The sequence below is a fragment of the Hemiscyllium ocellatum genome, chromosome 3 (genome assembly GCF_020745735.1).
Source record: "Hemiscyllium ocellatum isolate sHemOce1 chromosome 3, sHemOce1.pat.X.cur, whole genome shotgun sequence".
In the NCBI taxonomy this organism is placed as follows: Eukaryota; Metazoa; Chordata; class Chondrichthyes; order Orectolobiformes; family Hemiscylliidae; genus Hemiscyllium; species Hemiscyllium ocellatum.
The window spans coordinates 145435558-145452454 of NC_083403.1; the positions used below are offsets into that span (position 1 = coordinate 145435558).

Below are 16897 nucleotides of genomic sequence, written 5' to 3' on the forward strand. Positions count from 1 at the left end.
ACTCTGTTATTCTTCCATTGAAGTGGTGAGACCTACCATTCAGCTCTTCCTCATTGTCTCTGCTACCATGACCAAACTTCCAGCTCAGCACTGTCCCCATGACTTGTCCTACCTGCCTATCTCCTTTTCCACCTATCCACTCCATCCTCCTCCCTGACCTATCACCTTCATCCCCTCCCCCACTCACCTATTGTACTCCATGCTACTTTCTCCCCACCCCCACCCTCCTCTAGCTTATCTCCCCACGCTTCAGGCTCACTGCCTTTATTCCTGATGAAGGGCTTTTGCCCGAAACACCGATTTTGCTGCTCCTCGGATGCTGCCTGAACTACTGTGCTCTTCCAGCACCACTAATCCAGAATCTGGTTTCCAGCATCTGCAGTCATTGTTTTTACCTGCTACCTCTGCTACCATGTCTACCATATCAGGATAATTTGTATTTAGTTGCTTTCATGTCATAAATTATATCTTGTTTAAGGTAATAGCCTCTCTTCTTTAGACTAGGTCCCAACCCTAAAAGAGATTAGTTGTAGCAAACTAACCAAATGGTGAACTATATTTCAGACAGTCTCATGCAACAGTGTTTATAAATTAATCCTGCCTACGCTAAGAATTATACTGCAAGTCAATTTCTGATTATCAGTCAGGCTGACAATATGATTCATTTGTGCATGCTAGGAGCTACTTTTATTAACACACTATTGTTTTCAGGCAAAAGGAATTTAACTGCCTTTTTCATTGAGGAAGAGCTCAAGAGATGCCAAACCTTCTTGCATTCCCCATAGCAAAGGTGCTGTTTACCTCAATTGACATAACCTTAGTGAAAGAGGCAATAAGCCAACTTCCTGGACAAACAGAACAGAGCCAATCAACAAGGACTGCATACTCAAACTACTGGACCTGCTCTTGATGGCACACTTCATATTTAGCAATCAAATATATGAAAAGATCCGTGGGATACCTATGGGCTCACCCACCTCTGGGCTGATAGCAGAAGCAGTGATGCAAAGACCGGAACAAACAGCCCTCCCACAAATCCAACCCAGATCAGATACATGTACAACACTTTTGTAATAATTAAAAGAACAGAGAACGAGAGCATACACTGGATTATCAACAGCCATGGCCACAGGAATCAAATTTACAAGAAAGGAGGAAATTAACAACCAACTCCCGTTCCTGAATGTGATAGTAGAAAGAACACAGAAGGAGGAATGCACAATACAGAAAAGCCATACACACGGAGCAGATCCTGAATTATAACAGCAACAACCCAAACACACACAAGTGAAGCTGCATTAGGACCCTGTTCAAAAGGGCTACAGCACCCTACAGCACTCCAACCTATGAAGAGAAGAAGTAGTACACCTCTACACAGTCTTTGTTAAGAACAGATATCCTATAACTTCATCCGCAGATGCCTGGCAGACAAACAACACAATGAGGACATCCCACAACCCAACACACTAACCACTCTACCTTATCTAAAAAATGTCTTGAAAACAGTCAGATTCCTCCGACCACTCAGATTTATAACAGCACGTTAACCGACTGCCGTGTTCAGACAACAACTCTACAGAACAAAAGACCCAATATCTATTATGTGCAGGACAAACGTGGTGTACAAGAGTCCATACAAAGATTGCACAAAACACTATATAGGACAAACGGCAGACAACTAATGATCTACATTCATGCACTCAACTAGCTACTGAACGCCACCACCAGCCATCCTTACTATCTATGCACACAGATTATGGACAACTTAACAATAATAGGACAAGTCAAACAGAACTGCCAGAAAATTCCTGGAAGCTTGGCACTCATCCACGGACTCCATCAATAAACACATTGACTTACACCCAATATAGCGACCACTGCAACGGACAACTGGAATGGGCAACTGGAAGCAGTAGGAGCAAAACCAAATAAATTCCAACCAACACAGTACAGCAGGGCTTCACAGGAGGTTCCATAGCACTGCAGATGTCACCCAGAAAGGAGGCAAAACATGTGCAAGCCACATTCACAGCTGGGCGAACATTCCACAATAACTGAAAGGTCTGACCTATCAAGTTGATCAGCCTGGTCTATGTTTTCAGTGAACTAAAATTAACAGTTAACAAGTTCTGTTGTATCTCCAAATCAATGGGAACCCATTTCTTGTCCTGTACAAAATTGTGTTCCCTTCTATAAAATAAAACAAAGAATTATGGATGCTGAAAATTAGAAAACAAAAACAGAAATTGCTGGAAAACTCAGCAGATTTGGCAGCATCTGCAGAGAGAAACAGAGTTAATGTTTCTACTCTGATGACCTTTCTTTAGAGCTGATAGTAGCTAGGAAAGGGTGGTATATATCGCTGAATACAGGTGGTGGGGTGGGGTGTGTCATTAGAGTGGTGTGGGTGGAATGAGGAAGGATTGAGTGGATAGACAGTGATCAAATCCAGAGAGAGAGAGAAAAAACAAGTTAGGGAGACAAAGTGATGAATAATCGCATGGTCAGGAGAAAGATAAGCTGATAACAGGGCCATAAGTAGGTGAAAAAGGACAGGCTATGCTTAAAGCAGTCCATGTTATGACAGGGCCTGAAGTGTGTAAATGACAGATAAGAAGGTGTTAGATTCTCAGATTATTGAACTTGATGTTGAGTCCTGAAGACTTCAAGTTCCCTGAGCAGAAATGAGATGTTCTTCTTCTAGCTTGTGGTAAGCTTTGCTGGAGCACTGCAGCAAGCCTAAACCAGCAGGAAATACAGTCATGTGTTGAAGTGGTAAACAACTGGAAGGTACCAGCCTCCACCACATCCTCTGACAGTTCCTTCCATACAAGTACCACCCTCTGTGTGAAAAATTGCCCTGTAGGTCCCTTTTATATCTTTCCTCTCTCACCCTAAACCTATGCCCTCCAATTCTGGACCCCCTCCCCCCCAGCCCACCCCAGGGAAAAGACTTTGTCTATTTATCTTATTCATGCCCCTCATGATTTCATAAAACTCTATAAGGTCACCCCCTCAGCCTCCGACACTCCAGGGAAAACAGCCCCAGCCTGTTCAGCCTCTCCCTATAGCTCAAATCCTCCAACCCTGGCAACATCCTTGTAAATCTTTTCTGAACACTTTCAAGTTTCACAACATCTTTCTGATAGGAAGGAGACCAGAATTGCACGCAATATTCCAACAGTGGCTTAACCAATGTTCTGTACAGCCGCAACATGACCTCCGAACTCCTGTACTCAATGCCCTGACCAATAAAGGAAAGCATACCAAATGCCTTCTTCTCTACTCCATCTACCTGCGACTCCATTTTCAAGAAGCTATGAACCTGCACTCCAAGGTCTCTTTGTTCAGCAACACTCCCTAGGACCTTACCATTAAGTGTATAAGTCCTGCTAAGATTTGCTTTTCCAAAATGCAGCACCTCGCATTTATCCAAATTAAACACCATCTGCCACTTCTCAGCCCATTGGCCCATCTGATCAAGATCCTGATGTAATCTAAAGTAACCTACTTTGCTGTCCACTACACCTCCAATTTTGGTGTCATCTGCATACTTACTAAATGTAGCTCTTATGCTCGCATCCAAATCATTTATATAAATGACAAAAAGTTGGTCAGAATCAATCCTGAGAAATTGGATAAACTATCACTTAGAAATGAATGGGCTCGTCAGGGATAGTCAGTATGGTGAGTTAAGGAAAGGTCAAATTTAATTGACTTCTGTGAAGAAGTGACAAGCAGGATCGATGAGAGCAATGTAGTGGATGTTATCTACATGAATTTTTAGTAAGGCATTTGATAAGGCCCCACATGATAAACTGGTCAAAAAGTGAAACACCATGGGATACAAAGTTGGCTTAGTAACAGAAAACGATGGGTAATGGTCATTAGCTGTCCCTGCATGTGGAAAGCTATTCCAAGTAGTGTTCTGCAAGGCTTGGTGTTTGGACTGCTGCTGTTGCTTTAAAATGTGGAGGTTCCCGTACTGGACTGGGGTGGACAAAGACAGGAGTCACAGACACCAGGTTATAGTTCAACAGGTTTATTTGAAATCACAAGCTTTCGGAGCACTGCTCTTTCAGGTGAAATAGAGGGCAGGCCACACGTTTTTGCCTATAAATTCTGTGCCTGTGTGTTTCCCTCTACTTCATCTGACCAAGGAGCAGTGCTCCAAAAGCTTGTGATTTCAAATAAACCTGTTGGACTATAAACTGGGCCATACAGTAACAACGTAGACTTGAACACGAGGGGACACAATTAGGAAATTTGCAGACACACAAAAAGTGCTTGCGTAGTGGATAGTGTAGAGGATAGCTGTAAGCTGAAAATGTGTTGCTGGAAAAGCGCAGCAGGTCAGGCAGCATCCAAGGAGCAGGAGATTCGACGTTTTGGGCATAAGCCCTTCTTCAGCTCTGATCTCCAGCATCTGCAGACCTCACTTTCTCCTCGAGGATAGCTGTAAGCTCCAACATGATATAGGTGGGTTGGTGGAGTGGGTAGGAAAGTGACAAATGGAGTTCCATTCTGATAAGTGTGGGGTAATGCATTTAAGGCAGTCAAATAATAAAAGGGAATACACAATAAATGGGAATATACTGAGAGGGGTAGATGAAGCAAGAGATCTTGGTGTACAAGTGCACAGGTCCCTAAAGATACCAGTACAAGTAGATAAGGTTGTAAAGAAGGCATATGGAATACTGTCCTTCACTGGCAGAGCTATAGAATGCAAAGACAAAAATAGAAATTGCTGAGTTCTGAGGAAGATTCACTTGAACTGAAATGTTAACTCTGATTTCTCTCCACAGATGCTGCCAGACCTGCTGCGTTTTTCCAGCAAGTTTTATGTTTTGTCTCTGATTTACCACACTTCTTTCGATTTTTATTTTGTATAAAATACAAAAGTAGGGATATAATAATAAAACTGTATAAGACACTGGTGAGGCCATAACTGGAATATTATGTGCAGTTCTGGTCACCACGTTACAGGAAGAGCATAATTACTTTCGAGAGGATGCTGAGGAAATGTACGAGAATGTTGCCAGGCCTGGAAAACTGTAGCTATAAAGAGAGATTGAAGCGATTGGGGTTGTCTTCCTTGGAAAAGACAAGGCTAAGGGGTGATATGATTGACGTATCCAGAATTGTAAGGGATAGAAATAGAATAGACAGAAGGAACCTGTTTCTCTTGGCAGAGAGTTCAAAAGCCAGGGGGGAGAGATTCAAGTGAAGTGGCAGAAGGATTCAAGGGAATGTGAGGAAAAATATTTTTACACAGAGGGTGGTGAATGTCTGGAATTCGCTACCTGAGTTGGTAATGGAGGCAGAGGTCTGAAATTCTTTTAAAAAGTATCAGGATCTGCATTTTAAGTGCTGTAAGCTGCAGGGCTATGGGCTGTGTACAGGAAGATGGGATTAGAAAGGGGATCTGGGAAAGGGCATCAGCATGGGCGATATGGGTCAAATAGCCCCTTTTGTGCAGCATTATTTCTGTTAGCTACATACAAGTTGCTTGGAATACTTCTGAAATTATTTGCAAATAGCATTTTTTTTCTCAGTAACTGGAAATTTTGCTGTCCTGAATATTTAATTAGTTTAGATTACTTACAGTGTGGAAACAGGCCCTTCGGCCCAACAAGTCCACACCGACCCGCCGAAGCGCAACCCACCCAGACCCATTCCCCTACATTTACCCCTTCACCCAACACTACGGGCAATTTAGCATGGACAATTCACCTAACCTGTACATCTTTGGACTGTGGGAGGAAACTGGAGCACCCAGAGGAAACCCACGCAGACATGGGGCGAATGTGCAAACTCCACACAGTCGCCTGAAGCAAGAAATGAACCCGGGTCTCTGGCGCTGTGAGGCAGCAGTGCTAACCACTGTGCCACCGTGCCACCCACAAATAATCACTTAAAATTAAAGATGCACATGATTACTAGTTTAATTTTTTTTAAAATTCAGTGAATGCAAATTCCCAAAGTCAAGCGATAGTCTTCCCATTTGCTGAGGTTAAGATGATTAGTCTACTCCTTATTACTGAGGAGTATCCCCTTCACAGACTGTGTGATGGGGTGTTTATATCTCTCGGGGAGAAAGTGAGGTCTGCAGATGCTGGAGATCAGGGCTGAAAATGTGTTGCTGGAAAAGTGCAGCAGGTCAGGCAGCATCCAAGGAACAGGAGATTCGACGTTTCGGGCATAAGCCCTTCTTCAGGAATGAGGAAAGTGTTTATATCTCTCCACAAGAGTATAAGGAAATGTATTGAGACCATGGCAGTGGAGGTTAGCTTGTACAGGGGACAAGATTGATCTGTCCTGAAACTGGTGAGGACCACTCTCACTGTGGTCATTTGACAGATGAGGCTCATTGGAAGGTCCTTGTTAGTAACTTTTTATATTTCCCTTTGCTTGATTCACTGGTAGATCTTGCTCAGAAAAGTTGCTGCATAGGGGATGCCAAGGTAGAAAGCACACAGTAAGTTGAAAGGTGGTCATGCAGCGGTAGGAGAGGTACAGCAAGGTAATTTCAACCTGCTTGTAGTTTTGTCAGTCAGCTTGTGTATGGAGGGTTGATGTTTGCAAGGACAGGAAACTTGAGGAGAGCTCCTATTATGATTACATTGTTGCATTTAACTGAGTGACTACAACATGTGCAAATGTTGACCTTTGACAGTCTGGTGCACTGCATAGTGCTGTGGAGGTAGTGCAAATGCAGTGGCAACAGTACTCCTTTGAGATACAGCATGGTTGGTTAGTAGACTGTTTTTGGTTTTGGCTTCTACTGTTTTCTTCCAAGGTTCCCAGGCTATCTCTCGAGTTTGTCTGTCCTACCTATGATTTCAAAATCATGCACTTGAATAAATCATAGAATCGCTACAGTGTGGAAGCAGGCCATTCCGCCCATTAAGCCCTATCACCCCTCCGAAAAGCATCCAACCAGACCCATCCACCCGCCCCACCCTGTAACCCTGCATTTCCCATGGCCAATCCACCTGACTTGCACATTCCCTGAATACTATTGACAATTTAGCATGGCCAATCCACCTGACTTGCACATTCCCTGAATACTATTGACAATTTAACATGGCCAATCCACCTGACTTGCACATTCCCTGAATACTAGGGACAAATTAGCATCGTCAATCCACCTGACCTGCACATCCCCTGAATACTAGGGACAATTTAGCATGGCCAATCCACCTGACCTGCACATCCCCTGAATACTAGGGACAATTTAGCATGGCCAATCTATCTGACCTGCACATCTTTTGTCTGTGGGAGAAAACTGGAGCATCCAAAGGAAACCTACACAAACACAGGGCGAAAGTGCAAACTCCACGCACAGTCACCTGAGGGTGGAATCAAACCTGGGCCCTTGATGCTGTGAGGTAGCAGTGTTAACCACTGAATCTCCATGCTGCTGTGGAGTGGATACCTGTTAAAAACAGGAAGAGAAAATCCTGCCAGGCCCCCAAAGCTTCCCAACAAAGGGGGAAAAGATAGCTGCACGAGGGAGAGACGGCCAGCGCTTTGGATGGGGAAGACGGGCACAAAGAAGGTCATCACCACTAGAAGAAGAGACAGAGCTCCGTAGATAAAGAGGAGGGCATTTTCTCCCAACCAGGAAACAACGGACCCCCTGAAGTCCACCCTCCACCCAGTGAGAACCGGGGGGTACCCACTGCCCCACAACTACAGGTAACTGAGAGCTGTGATCCTCTGACAGTCCCATTGTCAGACACAGAACTGGACGGTGCGGACCCTTGCCTTGGCTCAATGACACCAGAGCAGGTAAATGACCCCAGTGAGGAGCTGGATAGCTACCTCAGCCCAACGAAGGTCCAGCAGTTCGTGCTCACCATGGGGGATGCAGACAGCTACCCCAGAGACAGGATAGTAAAATGGACAATGGTAACCCCATAAACTGGGGGTTAAAGAAGGTTCCTTTGCTCTCGTATAACAGGGCACCCACTCAGTAGGTGGGTTCCGCTGAACCCACAGCTAAATAATAAGAGACTGGATGGTTAATAAAGGGAACTGTAAATAGGATAACTGTAAATTCGATTAATTCAATCTGTTCTTTGCAATGTTAAGACATGCAATGTATATATCTATGAACAACATGACAAATTGGACAGGTACCGAAGATTTATTTCTATGAATAAAGTATATTTTGAAAAAAAAAGAGACCTTGGAGTGCAGGTTCATAGCTCCTTGAAAGTGGAGTCGCGGGTAGATAGGATAGTGAAGAAGGCATTTGGTATGCTTTCCTTTATTGGTCAGAGTATTGAGTACAGGAGTTGGGAGGTCATGTTGCAGCTGTACAGGACATTGGTTAGGCCACTGTTGGAATATTGCGTGCAGTTCTGGTCTCCTTCCTATTGGAAGAACGTTGTGAAACTTGATAGGATTCAGAAAAGACTTACAATGGTGTTGCCAGGATTGGAGGATTTGAGCTATAGGGAGAGGCTGAACAGGCTGGGGCTGTTTTCTGTGGAGCGTCAGAGGCTAAGAGGTGACCATATAGACATTTATAAAATCATGAGGACCATGCATAGGATAAATAGACAAAGTCTCTTCCCTGGGGTGGGGAAGTCCGGAACTAGAGGGCATTGGCTTAGGGTGAGACGGGAAAGGTATAAAAGAGACCTAAGGGGCAACTTTTTCATGCAGAGGGTGGTACATGTATGGAATGAGCTGCCAGAGGAAGTGGTGGAGGCTGGTACAATTGCAACATTTAAGAGGCATCTGGATGGGAAAAGAACAGGAAGGGTTTGGAGGGATATGGGCTGGGTGCTGGCAGGTGGGACTAGATTGGGTTAGGTTGCTCGCAAGACAAAGCTTTTCACTGTGCCTCGGTACACATGACAATAAATTCAATTCAATTCAATATCTGGTCGGCATGGATACGTTGGACTGAAGGGTCTGTTTCCGGGATGTACACCTCTATGACTGTGACTCTATAATTAGCTCACCAGATGGTCACCATTGGTGAATGTATCTTGACATGACATCATCCATCCACCAGACCACCAATCTCTACTACTACCAAATACAGCGCATACCCATTTCTAAACTAGCAGCACTCCCTGGCAGTGAAAGCATGTATGCTGATATAATGTGCACAATGCATCAATAAAAAGATAGCCTGTCATTGCCACCATCTTGACTCATTCTAACATCATTACTGTGTCAAAATCCTACCCCCACAGTCCTGATTATTCTCTGACCTAATAGCACAGAAAGCAACTCACTACTACTTCCTGAAAAGCCAGTGAAGCTGCATAATAAATGTTGACTAGAGATATCCATATCTTATGAATGATTAAAAACAAATGTAATTCTAAGTATACTCCACATAAAATTAAACAAAGAACTGTGGATGCTGAAAATACTTGGAAACAAAATTACTGGATAACCTCGGTAGGTCTTACAGCATCTGTGGCGAGAGAGAAGAGTGGATGTTTTGTGTCCAGTGACCTTTCACAACAGATGTAGCTAGGAAAGGTTTGGTTTATATGCTGAAGATGGGGTAGGGGAGGGGGAGGAATAAATGGACATGGAGCCCAGAGAGAGAGAACAACAGTCAGACAGACAAAGGAATAGGTAATGGTCAACCTGGGAGAATCAATAACTGCCCGTGGAGACCCCCCATTAGTAGTTGACAATGGGATAGTTGTGGCAGTAGCACATGGCCTGGTGAATGGGGGTGGGGTAAGGTGCCCTCAAATTATTGAACTCGATGTTGAGTCTTGAAGGTTGCAAGGTCCCAAGCAAAAAATGAAATGTTATTCTTCCAGTTTGCATTGAGCTTCACTGGTGTACTGCAACAGGCGCTAGACAGAAATGTTGGCCAGGGAACATGGTGACCCTAAGGTTCCAGCTGCCTGCCACTTCAAAACACAATTTGGAGGTTCCGGTGTTGATCTGGGTGTACAGAGTTCAAATATAGCTTCAAAATACCACTTCGTTCTCTACAATCTCATCAAAAACAACGATTATTCATTAAAATTGTTCCACATAGCATAATTCCTCCAGTTCATGCTTTTTAATTAAGGCAATAAAATTATGGATTGATTTCGGAGCATCGGAGGCTGAGGGGTGACCTCATAGAGGTTTATAAAATCGTGAGGGACATTGATAAGATAAATAGACAAGGTATTTTCCCTGGGGTGGGGGAGTTCCAAACTAGAGGGCATAGGTTTAGGATGAGAGGGGAAAGATATAAAAAGAACCTAAGGAGCAACTTTTAAATGCTGAAGGTAGTGCGTGCATGGACTGGGCTGCCAGAGGAAGTGCTGGAGGCTGTTACAATTACAACATCTAAAAGGCATCTGGATGGGTATATGAATAGGAAGGGTTCAGAGGGATGTGGGCCAAGTGCTGGCAAATGGGACTAGATTAGTTATGGTATCTGATTGATGTGGACAAGTTGGACTGAAGGGTCTGTTTCTGTGCTGTACATCTCTATGATTCTATTTTCACCCACAAAAATCAAATTAAGATTGTACAGAGAGTAACGAACAGAGCACATTGAAGCAGAATGTAAGGCCCAACTTCCACAACACTATTTCAATATATGTCCTCACCCTAGTGGAGTGCCTGAGGGGGTCTGTGCTGGGCCCATTGCTGTTTGTTATCTATATCAATGATTTGGATGAGAATGTACAAGGCATGATTAGCAAGTTTGCAGATCACGTTAAAATAGGTGGTATTGTGGACAGTAAGGAAAGTTTTCAGAAATTGCAGCAGGACTTTGATCAGCTGGGGAAGTGGGCTGAGAAATGGCAAATGGAGCTTAAAATAGATATGTGTGAAGTCTTACATTTTGGAAAGTCAAATTAAGATAGGAGTTTCATGATGAATGGTAGAGCCTTAAGAAGAGTAGTGGAATTGAGGAACCTTGGAGTTCAGGTGCACGGTTCTTTGAAAGTGGAGTCACAGAGAGTCAGGGCAGTGAAGAAGGTTTTTGGTACACTAGCCTTCATCAATCAGGGCGTTGAGTACAGAAGTTGGGAAGGTATGTTTCAGTTGTACAGGACGTTGACAAGGCCGCATTTGGAGTATTGTATTCAGTTTTGGTCACCTTGTTATAGGAAGGATGTTATTAGACTGGAAAGAGTGCAGAAGACATTTACAAGGATGTTGCCAGGACTCAACCATCTGAGTTATGCGGAGAGGTTGGACAAGCCCGGACTTTTTTCTTTAGAGTATAGGAGACTGGGGGGGTGGGGTTGGATCTTTTGGAAGTGTATAAAATCATGAGAGGAATGGATACAGTGAATGCACTCAATCTTTTTCCCAGAGATGGGGAATCGAAGACTAGAGGGCATCAGTTTAAGGTTAGAGAGCAAAGAATAAAAGGGAACCTGAGAGGTTATTCTTTTACATAGAAGGTGGTACGCATATGGAATGACTTGCTGGCGGAAGTTGTTGAGGCAGGTATTTGTCAACATTTGAAATACATTTGGACAAATACATGGATAGGAAAGAATGAGCCAAGTGCAAGGAAATGGGGCTAGCACAGGTGGACAATTTTTTAGCCAAAGGACCTGTCTCCGTGCTGTAAGACTCTCTCCCTTGACAATGGAGGCTCAGGCTTTGCCAATAGAGGGCTGGAAAATACCTCTTCCATGCAAACCATGTAACTGTAGGTCAAGAGCTGCGAGCTGTCAACAAGATCTTTTTCAATGACACCGCTCTTTCCTTGACATCTGGACAGCCGAGGCAGTTATTTCCTCTCTTATGCTCTGTGAATTAATGGAGGCTCCTTAATTTAAAAAAAGAGGAATAATAAATGGCTGAAATAGATGCAATTTCTCCCATTATCTTGTGAATTCTTTTGATAGCCATGATAGGTTTCACTGGGCAGACATGTTCAATCTGAAAGCAAGCTGTTGAAACATTACTCCTGTAAAAGTTAAATACTTAACATTTTGTTTAAAAAGTGTGTCTCATAGATTTGATATTTACATGGATTATGTATGGTAGATTAATATTGCATTGTTTGCAAGATTTGGGGTGTTTAGTTTTGAGATTAGGAAAAACTCTTCTTGTGATGGATTCAAGCAATATTGAACTATAAAGTAATAAATAAGGTTCTAGATCAGAAGTCTACATCAGAGCAATAAATATATATTCCATAAGTATGATGTTTTTCCATCTAACGACTAATTTAGAAATATGGAAACATAGTGACAGATCAAGCCATTTAGTTCCTTGTACATGTACCACCAGGGAGGCCTTGGCTGAACTATGGGCTTATTCCATGTGCCTGCCTTTGCTCCATACATATTAATAACCGTAATTAACAAGAATCCATCAAACTCTATTTAAAAACTATTAATCTCACACAAATTGCTTTTTGTGCAAGAGTTCTAAAAAGGGAGGGCGAACAGCCAGAAATCGTGTTACACATTGGCACTAATGATGTAGCCAGGAAAAGGATCAAGGATATAAAAAGTGATTTCAGGGAGTTAGGGGGAAGCTGCAAAGCGGGACGAACAGAGTAGTGTTCTCTAGTTTACTACCGGTGCCACGAGATAGCGAGGCGAGGAACAGGAAGCAGGCACAGCTTAACACGTGGCTGAGCAGCTAGTAGAGGAGGGAGGGCTTCAGATATGTAGATAATTGGGATGCCGTCTGGGGAAGGTGGGACCTGTACAAGGAGGACGGGTTGCACCTGAACTGGAAGGGGACCAATGTCCTGGGTGGAAGGTTTGCTCGAGTAGTTTGAGAGGGTTTAAACTAGTACGGCGGAGGGGTGGGAACCTGGGCTGTATACCGGAGGTGAGAGTTGATGCAGATGAGGCAATTGCAAGAGGTAGACCAGCTAGTGGGAAGGATTTTCCTGGGAAGGAACCAAGGGATCAGTTAAAGTGTGTTTGCTGTAACGCAAGGAGTATCAGGAATAAAAGTGATGAACTTAGAGCATGGATCACTACCTGGTGCTATGATGTTGTGGTCATAACAGAGACATGGGTTTCTCAGGGGCAAGAATGGTTGCTGGATGTTCCAGGGTTTAGAGTATTTAAAAAGAATAGGGAGGGGGGATAAAGAGAAGGGGGTGTAGCACTGCTAATCAGAGAGGGTATCACAGCTACAGAAGCTTCCATTGTCGAGGAAGATCTGTATGGGTGGAAATTAGGAATAGCAAGGGAAAAGCCACCTCCTTAGAGGTTTACTACAGGCCTCCAATAGCAGCAGGGAGATGGAAGAAAGCATAGGTCGGCAAATTTTGGAAAAGTGTGGACGTAGTAGGGTTGTTGTAATGGGTGACTTTAACTTTCCCAATATTGATTGGAACCTCCTTCGAGCAGAAGATTTGAATGGAGCTGTTTTTGTAAGGTCTGTTCAGGAGGGTTTCCTAACTCAGTACGTTGACAGGCCGACGAAGAGAGAGACCATTCTAGACTTAGTGCTCGGAAACGAGCCAGGGCAGGTATCAGATCTTGTGGTGGGAGAGCATTTTGGTGATAGTGACCACAACTGCCTCACATTCTACATAGCTATGGAGAAGGAGAGGATTATGCAAAATGGGAGGATATTTAATTGGGGAAGAGGAAACTATGATGAGTTAGGAAGCATGGATTGGGAGCAATTGTTCCATGGTAAAGGCACTATAGACATGTGGAGTCTGTTTAAGGAACAGTTGTTGCAAGTGATGAATAAATATGTCCCTCTGAGACAGACAAGAAGTGGTAAGATAAAGGAACCTTGGATGACGAGACCGGTGGAGCTTCTTGTCAAAAGGAAGAAGGTAGCTTACATAAGGTGGAGGAAGCTAGGGTCAAGCTCAGCTCTACAGGATTACAGGCTGGTGAGGAAGGAGCTCAAAAATGGTCTGAGAAGAGCCAGGAGGGGGCACAAGAAAGGCTTGGCAGAACGGATTAGGGAGAACACAAAGGCATTTTACACTTATGTGAGGAATAAGAGAATGGTCAAAGAAAGAGTAGGGCCAATCAGGGATAGCATAGGGAATTTGTGAGTGGAGTTGGAGGACGTAGGTGAAGCCCTAAATGAGTTTTTTGCTTCTGTCTTTACGAAAGAAACGAACTTTGTAGTGAATGAAACCTTTGAAGAGCAGGTGTGCATGCTGGAATGGATAGAGATAGAGGAAGCTGATGTGCTGAAAATTTTGTCAAACATTAAGATTGACAAGTCGCCAAGCCCGGACCAGATTTGTCCTCGGCTGCTTTGGGAAATGAGAAATGCAATTGCTTCACCACTCGCAAAGATCTTTGCATCCTCGCTCTCTACTGGAGTTTGTACCTGAGGACTGGAGAGAGGTAAATGTAATTCCTCTCTTCAAGAAAGGAAATAGGGAAATCCCTGGCAATTACAAACGAGTCAGTCTCATGTCTGTTATCTGCAAGGTGTTAGAAAGGATTCTGAGGGATAGGATTTATGACCATCTGGAAGTTAATGGCTTGATTAAATGCAGTCAACACGGCTTTGTGAGGGGCAGGTCATGCCTCACACACCTTATCGAGTCCTTTGAGGATGTGACTAGAAATGTTGATGAGAGTCGAACTGTGGATGTGGTGTGTATGGACTTCAGCAAGGCATTTGATCATGTTCCCCATGGTAGGCTCATTCAGAAGGTAAGGAGGAATGGGATACAGGGGAACTTAGCTGTCTGGATACAGAATTGGCTGGCCAACAGAAGATAGCGAATGGTAGTAAAAGGAAAATATTCTGCCTGGAAGTCAGTGGTGAGTGGTGTTCCACAGGGCTCTGTTCTTGCGCCTCTACTGTTTGTAATTTTTATTAATGACTTGGATGAGGGGATTGTAGGATGGGTCAGCAAGTTTGCAGACGACACAAAGGTTGGAGGTGTCGTTGACAGTATAGAGGGCTGTTGTAGGCTGCAGCGGGACATTGACAGGATGCAGAGATGGGCTGAGAGGTGGCAGATGGAGTTCAACCTGGATAAATGCAAGGTGATGGATTTTGGAAGGTCAAATTTGAAAGCTGAGTACAGGATTAAGGATAGGATTCTTGGCAGTGTAGAGGAACAGAGGGATCTTGGTGTGCAGGTACATAGATCCCTTAAAATTGCCACCCAAGTGGACAGGATTGTTAAGAAAGCATATGGTGTTTTGGCTTTCATTAACAGGGGGATTGAGTTTAAGAGTCGTGAGATCTTGTTGCAGCTCTATAAAACTTTGGTTAGACCACACTTGGAATACTGCATTCAGTTCTGGTCGCCCTATTATAGGAAAGATGTGAATGCTTTGGAGAGGGTTCAGAGGAGGTTTACTAGTATGCTGCCTGGAATGGAGGGCCTTATCTTATGAAGAGAGGTTGACTGAGCTCGGACATTTTTCATTGGAGAAAAGGAGGAGGAGAGGGGACCTAATTGAGGTTTACAAGATAATGAAAGGCATAGATAGAGTCGATAGCCAGAGACTATTTCCCAGGGCAGAAATGACTAACACAAGGGGTCATAGTTTTAAGCTGGTTGGAGGAAAGTATAGAGGGGATGTCAGAGGCGGGTTCTTTGCACAGAGAGTTGTGAGAGCATGGAATGCGTTGCCAGCAGCAGTTGTTGAAGCAAGGTCATTGGGGATATTTAAGAGATTACTGGACAAGCATATGGTCACAGAAATTTGAGGGTGCATACATGATGATCAGTGGTCAGCACAACATCGTGGGCTGAAGGGCCTGTTCTGTGCTGTACTGTTTTATGTTCTATGTTCTATGTTCTAAATTTTTACAAACGTCTGTGTGAAGAACTTATTCCTAATTGCATTCTTGAAAAGGTTTTCTCTAAATTTTGACACAGCCTTCTAAAACTACTTCTCACCCACACCACCCTACCTGTTCCCTTTAATATCTTGAAGGTTTTGATCAATCAACATTTAAAGTAAAATTTCAGGAGATTCTCTTAGTTTGTAGAGTCTCTCCTTTGCAATCCAGGTTTTAATATGTTCAACTTGCATTGCAGTGCCCCCAATATATGCTTTATAAGAAATGGTACATAGAACTGGTCACTTTACTGCAGCTGTCATCTAACCTGGGCTTTGCTTCACTGAATATGACTTCTATCTCCTTGTAACCATTCTCCTTTTATATGGCTCTGCATTCTATTAGCCTTTTGTGATTATTTTCTGTGCCTGTTTAATTATTTATGTACTTGAAGCCCACGTCTCTTCGGACCTGCACTGTTTCTAGTTATATTTGCTAATTAGAAAATATCCTGTTTGATACCTTTAAACTTCACATTTAGCAACATTGAACTCCCTTACTCCTGTCCCCTAATCTATCAATACCTTTTCATAATTTTTATTATTGCATAACTAAACCCCAGCTATTGTCAAAAACCACATCTTGATTTTGAAAGATATCAGTGAAATTTATCAGCAATGTGATTCTAATTTCATATTTTCACTCAACCTTTTGTGGTTCTGTTCCTAGGAAAGTTTAAATTGCTGGATCAGGATCGCGATGTCAGGGAGCCTGTGCAGTATTTTAACAGTGTTGAGGAAGTGGCCAATGTTTTTCCAGACCGTGTTTTCGTTATGGAGGCAATAACATTCAGCGTGAAGGTCAGTGATGTGAAAAGTGAGATTTATCTTTTCAGGAAGAATGATTTGGGATTTTTTATGGATTTAATCTTGAGAGGAAATAGTGCTAAAAACAATATATCTTATTACTGGAAAGCATCTTTTTTTCTTGTAAATAATAGAAGCCTATATTAAATTGATCAATTTCAATGCCTAAACTTCTGTCTTGATTGCAAACTGAAAAGATGCTCATAAACAATTAGCATATTACAGGAAATGCTAGAAGAGTAGATATTCTGATTAAGTTGTAGTTTCCTTCCATACATATAAAGAAAGAGGAGATTGGAAGTAAAATTAGCCCAACATACTGTTATTAGCAATTAGTT

General features: G+C 43.1%; 1 protein-coding gene across 1 annotated transcript in view; it reads left to right on the top strand.

The window, feature by feature from the left end:
- gareml (GRB2 associated, regulator of MAPK1-like) overlaps window positions 1–16897 on the top strand; it is a 286660-nt gene that overhangs the window by 165163 nt on the left and 104600 nt on the right. Inside the window, exon 3 of the mRNA XM_060822069.1 lies at window positions 16423–16553. Within this exon, the coding sequence (XP_060678052.1) occupies window positions 16423–16553 (131 nt within the window). The remainder of the gene's footprint in view (window positions 1–16422; window positions 16554–16897) is intronic.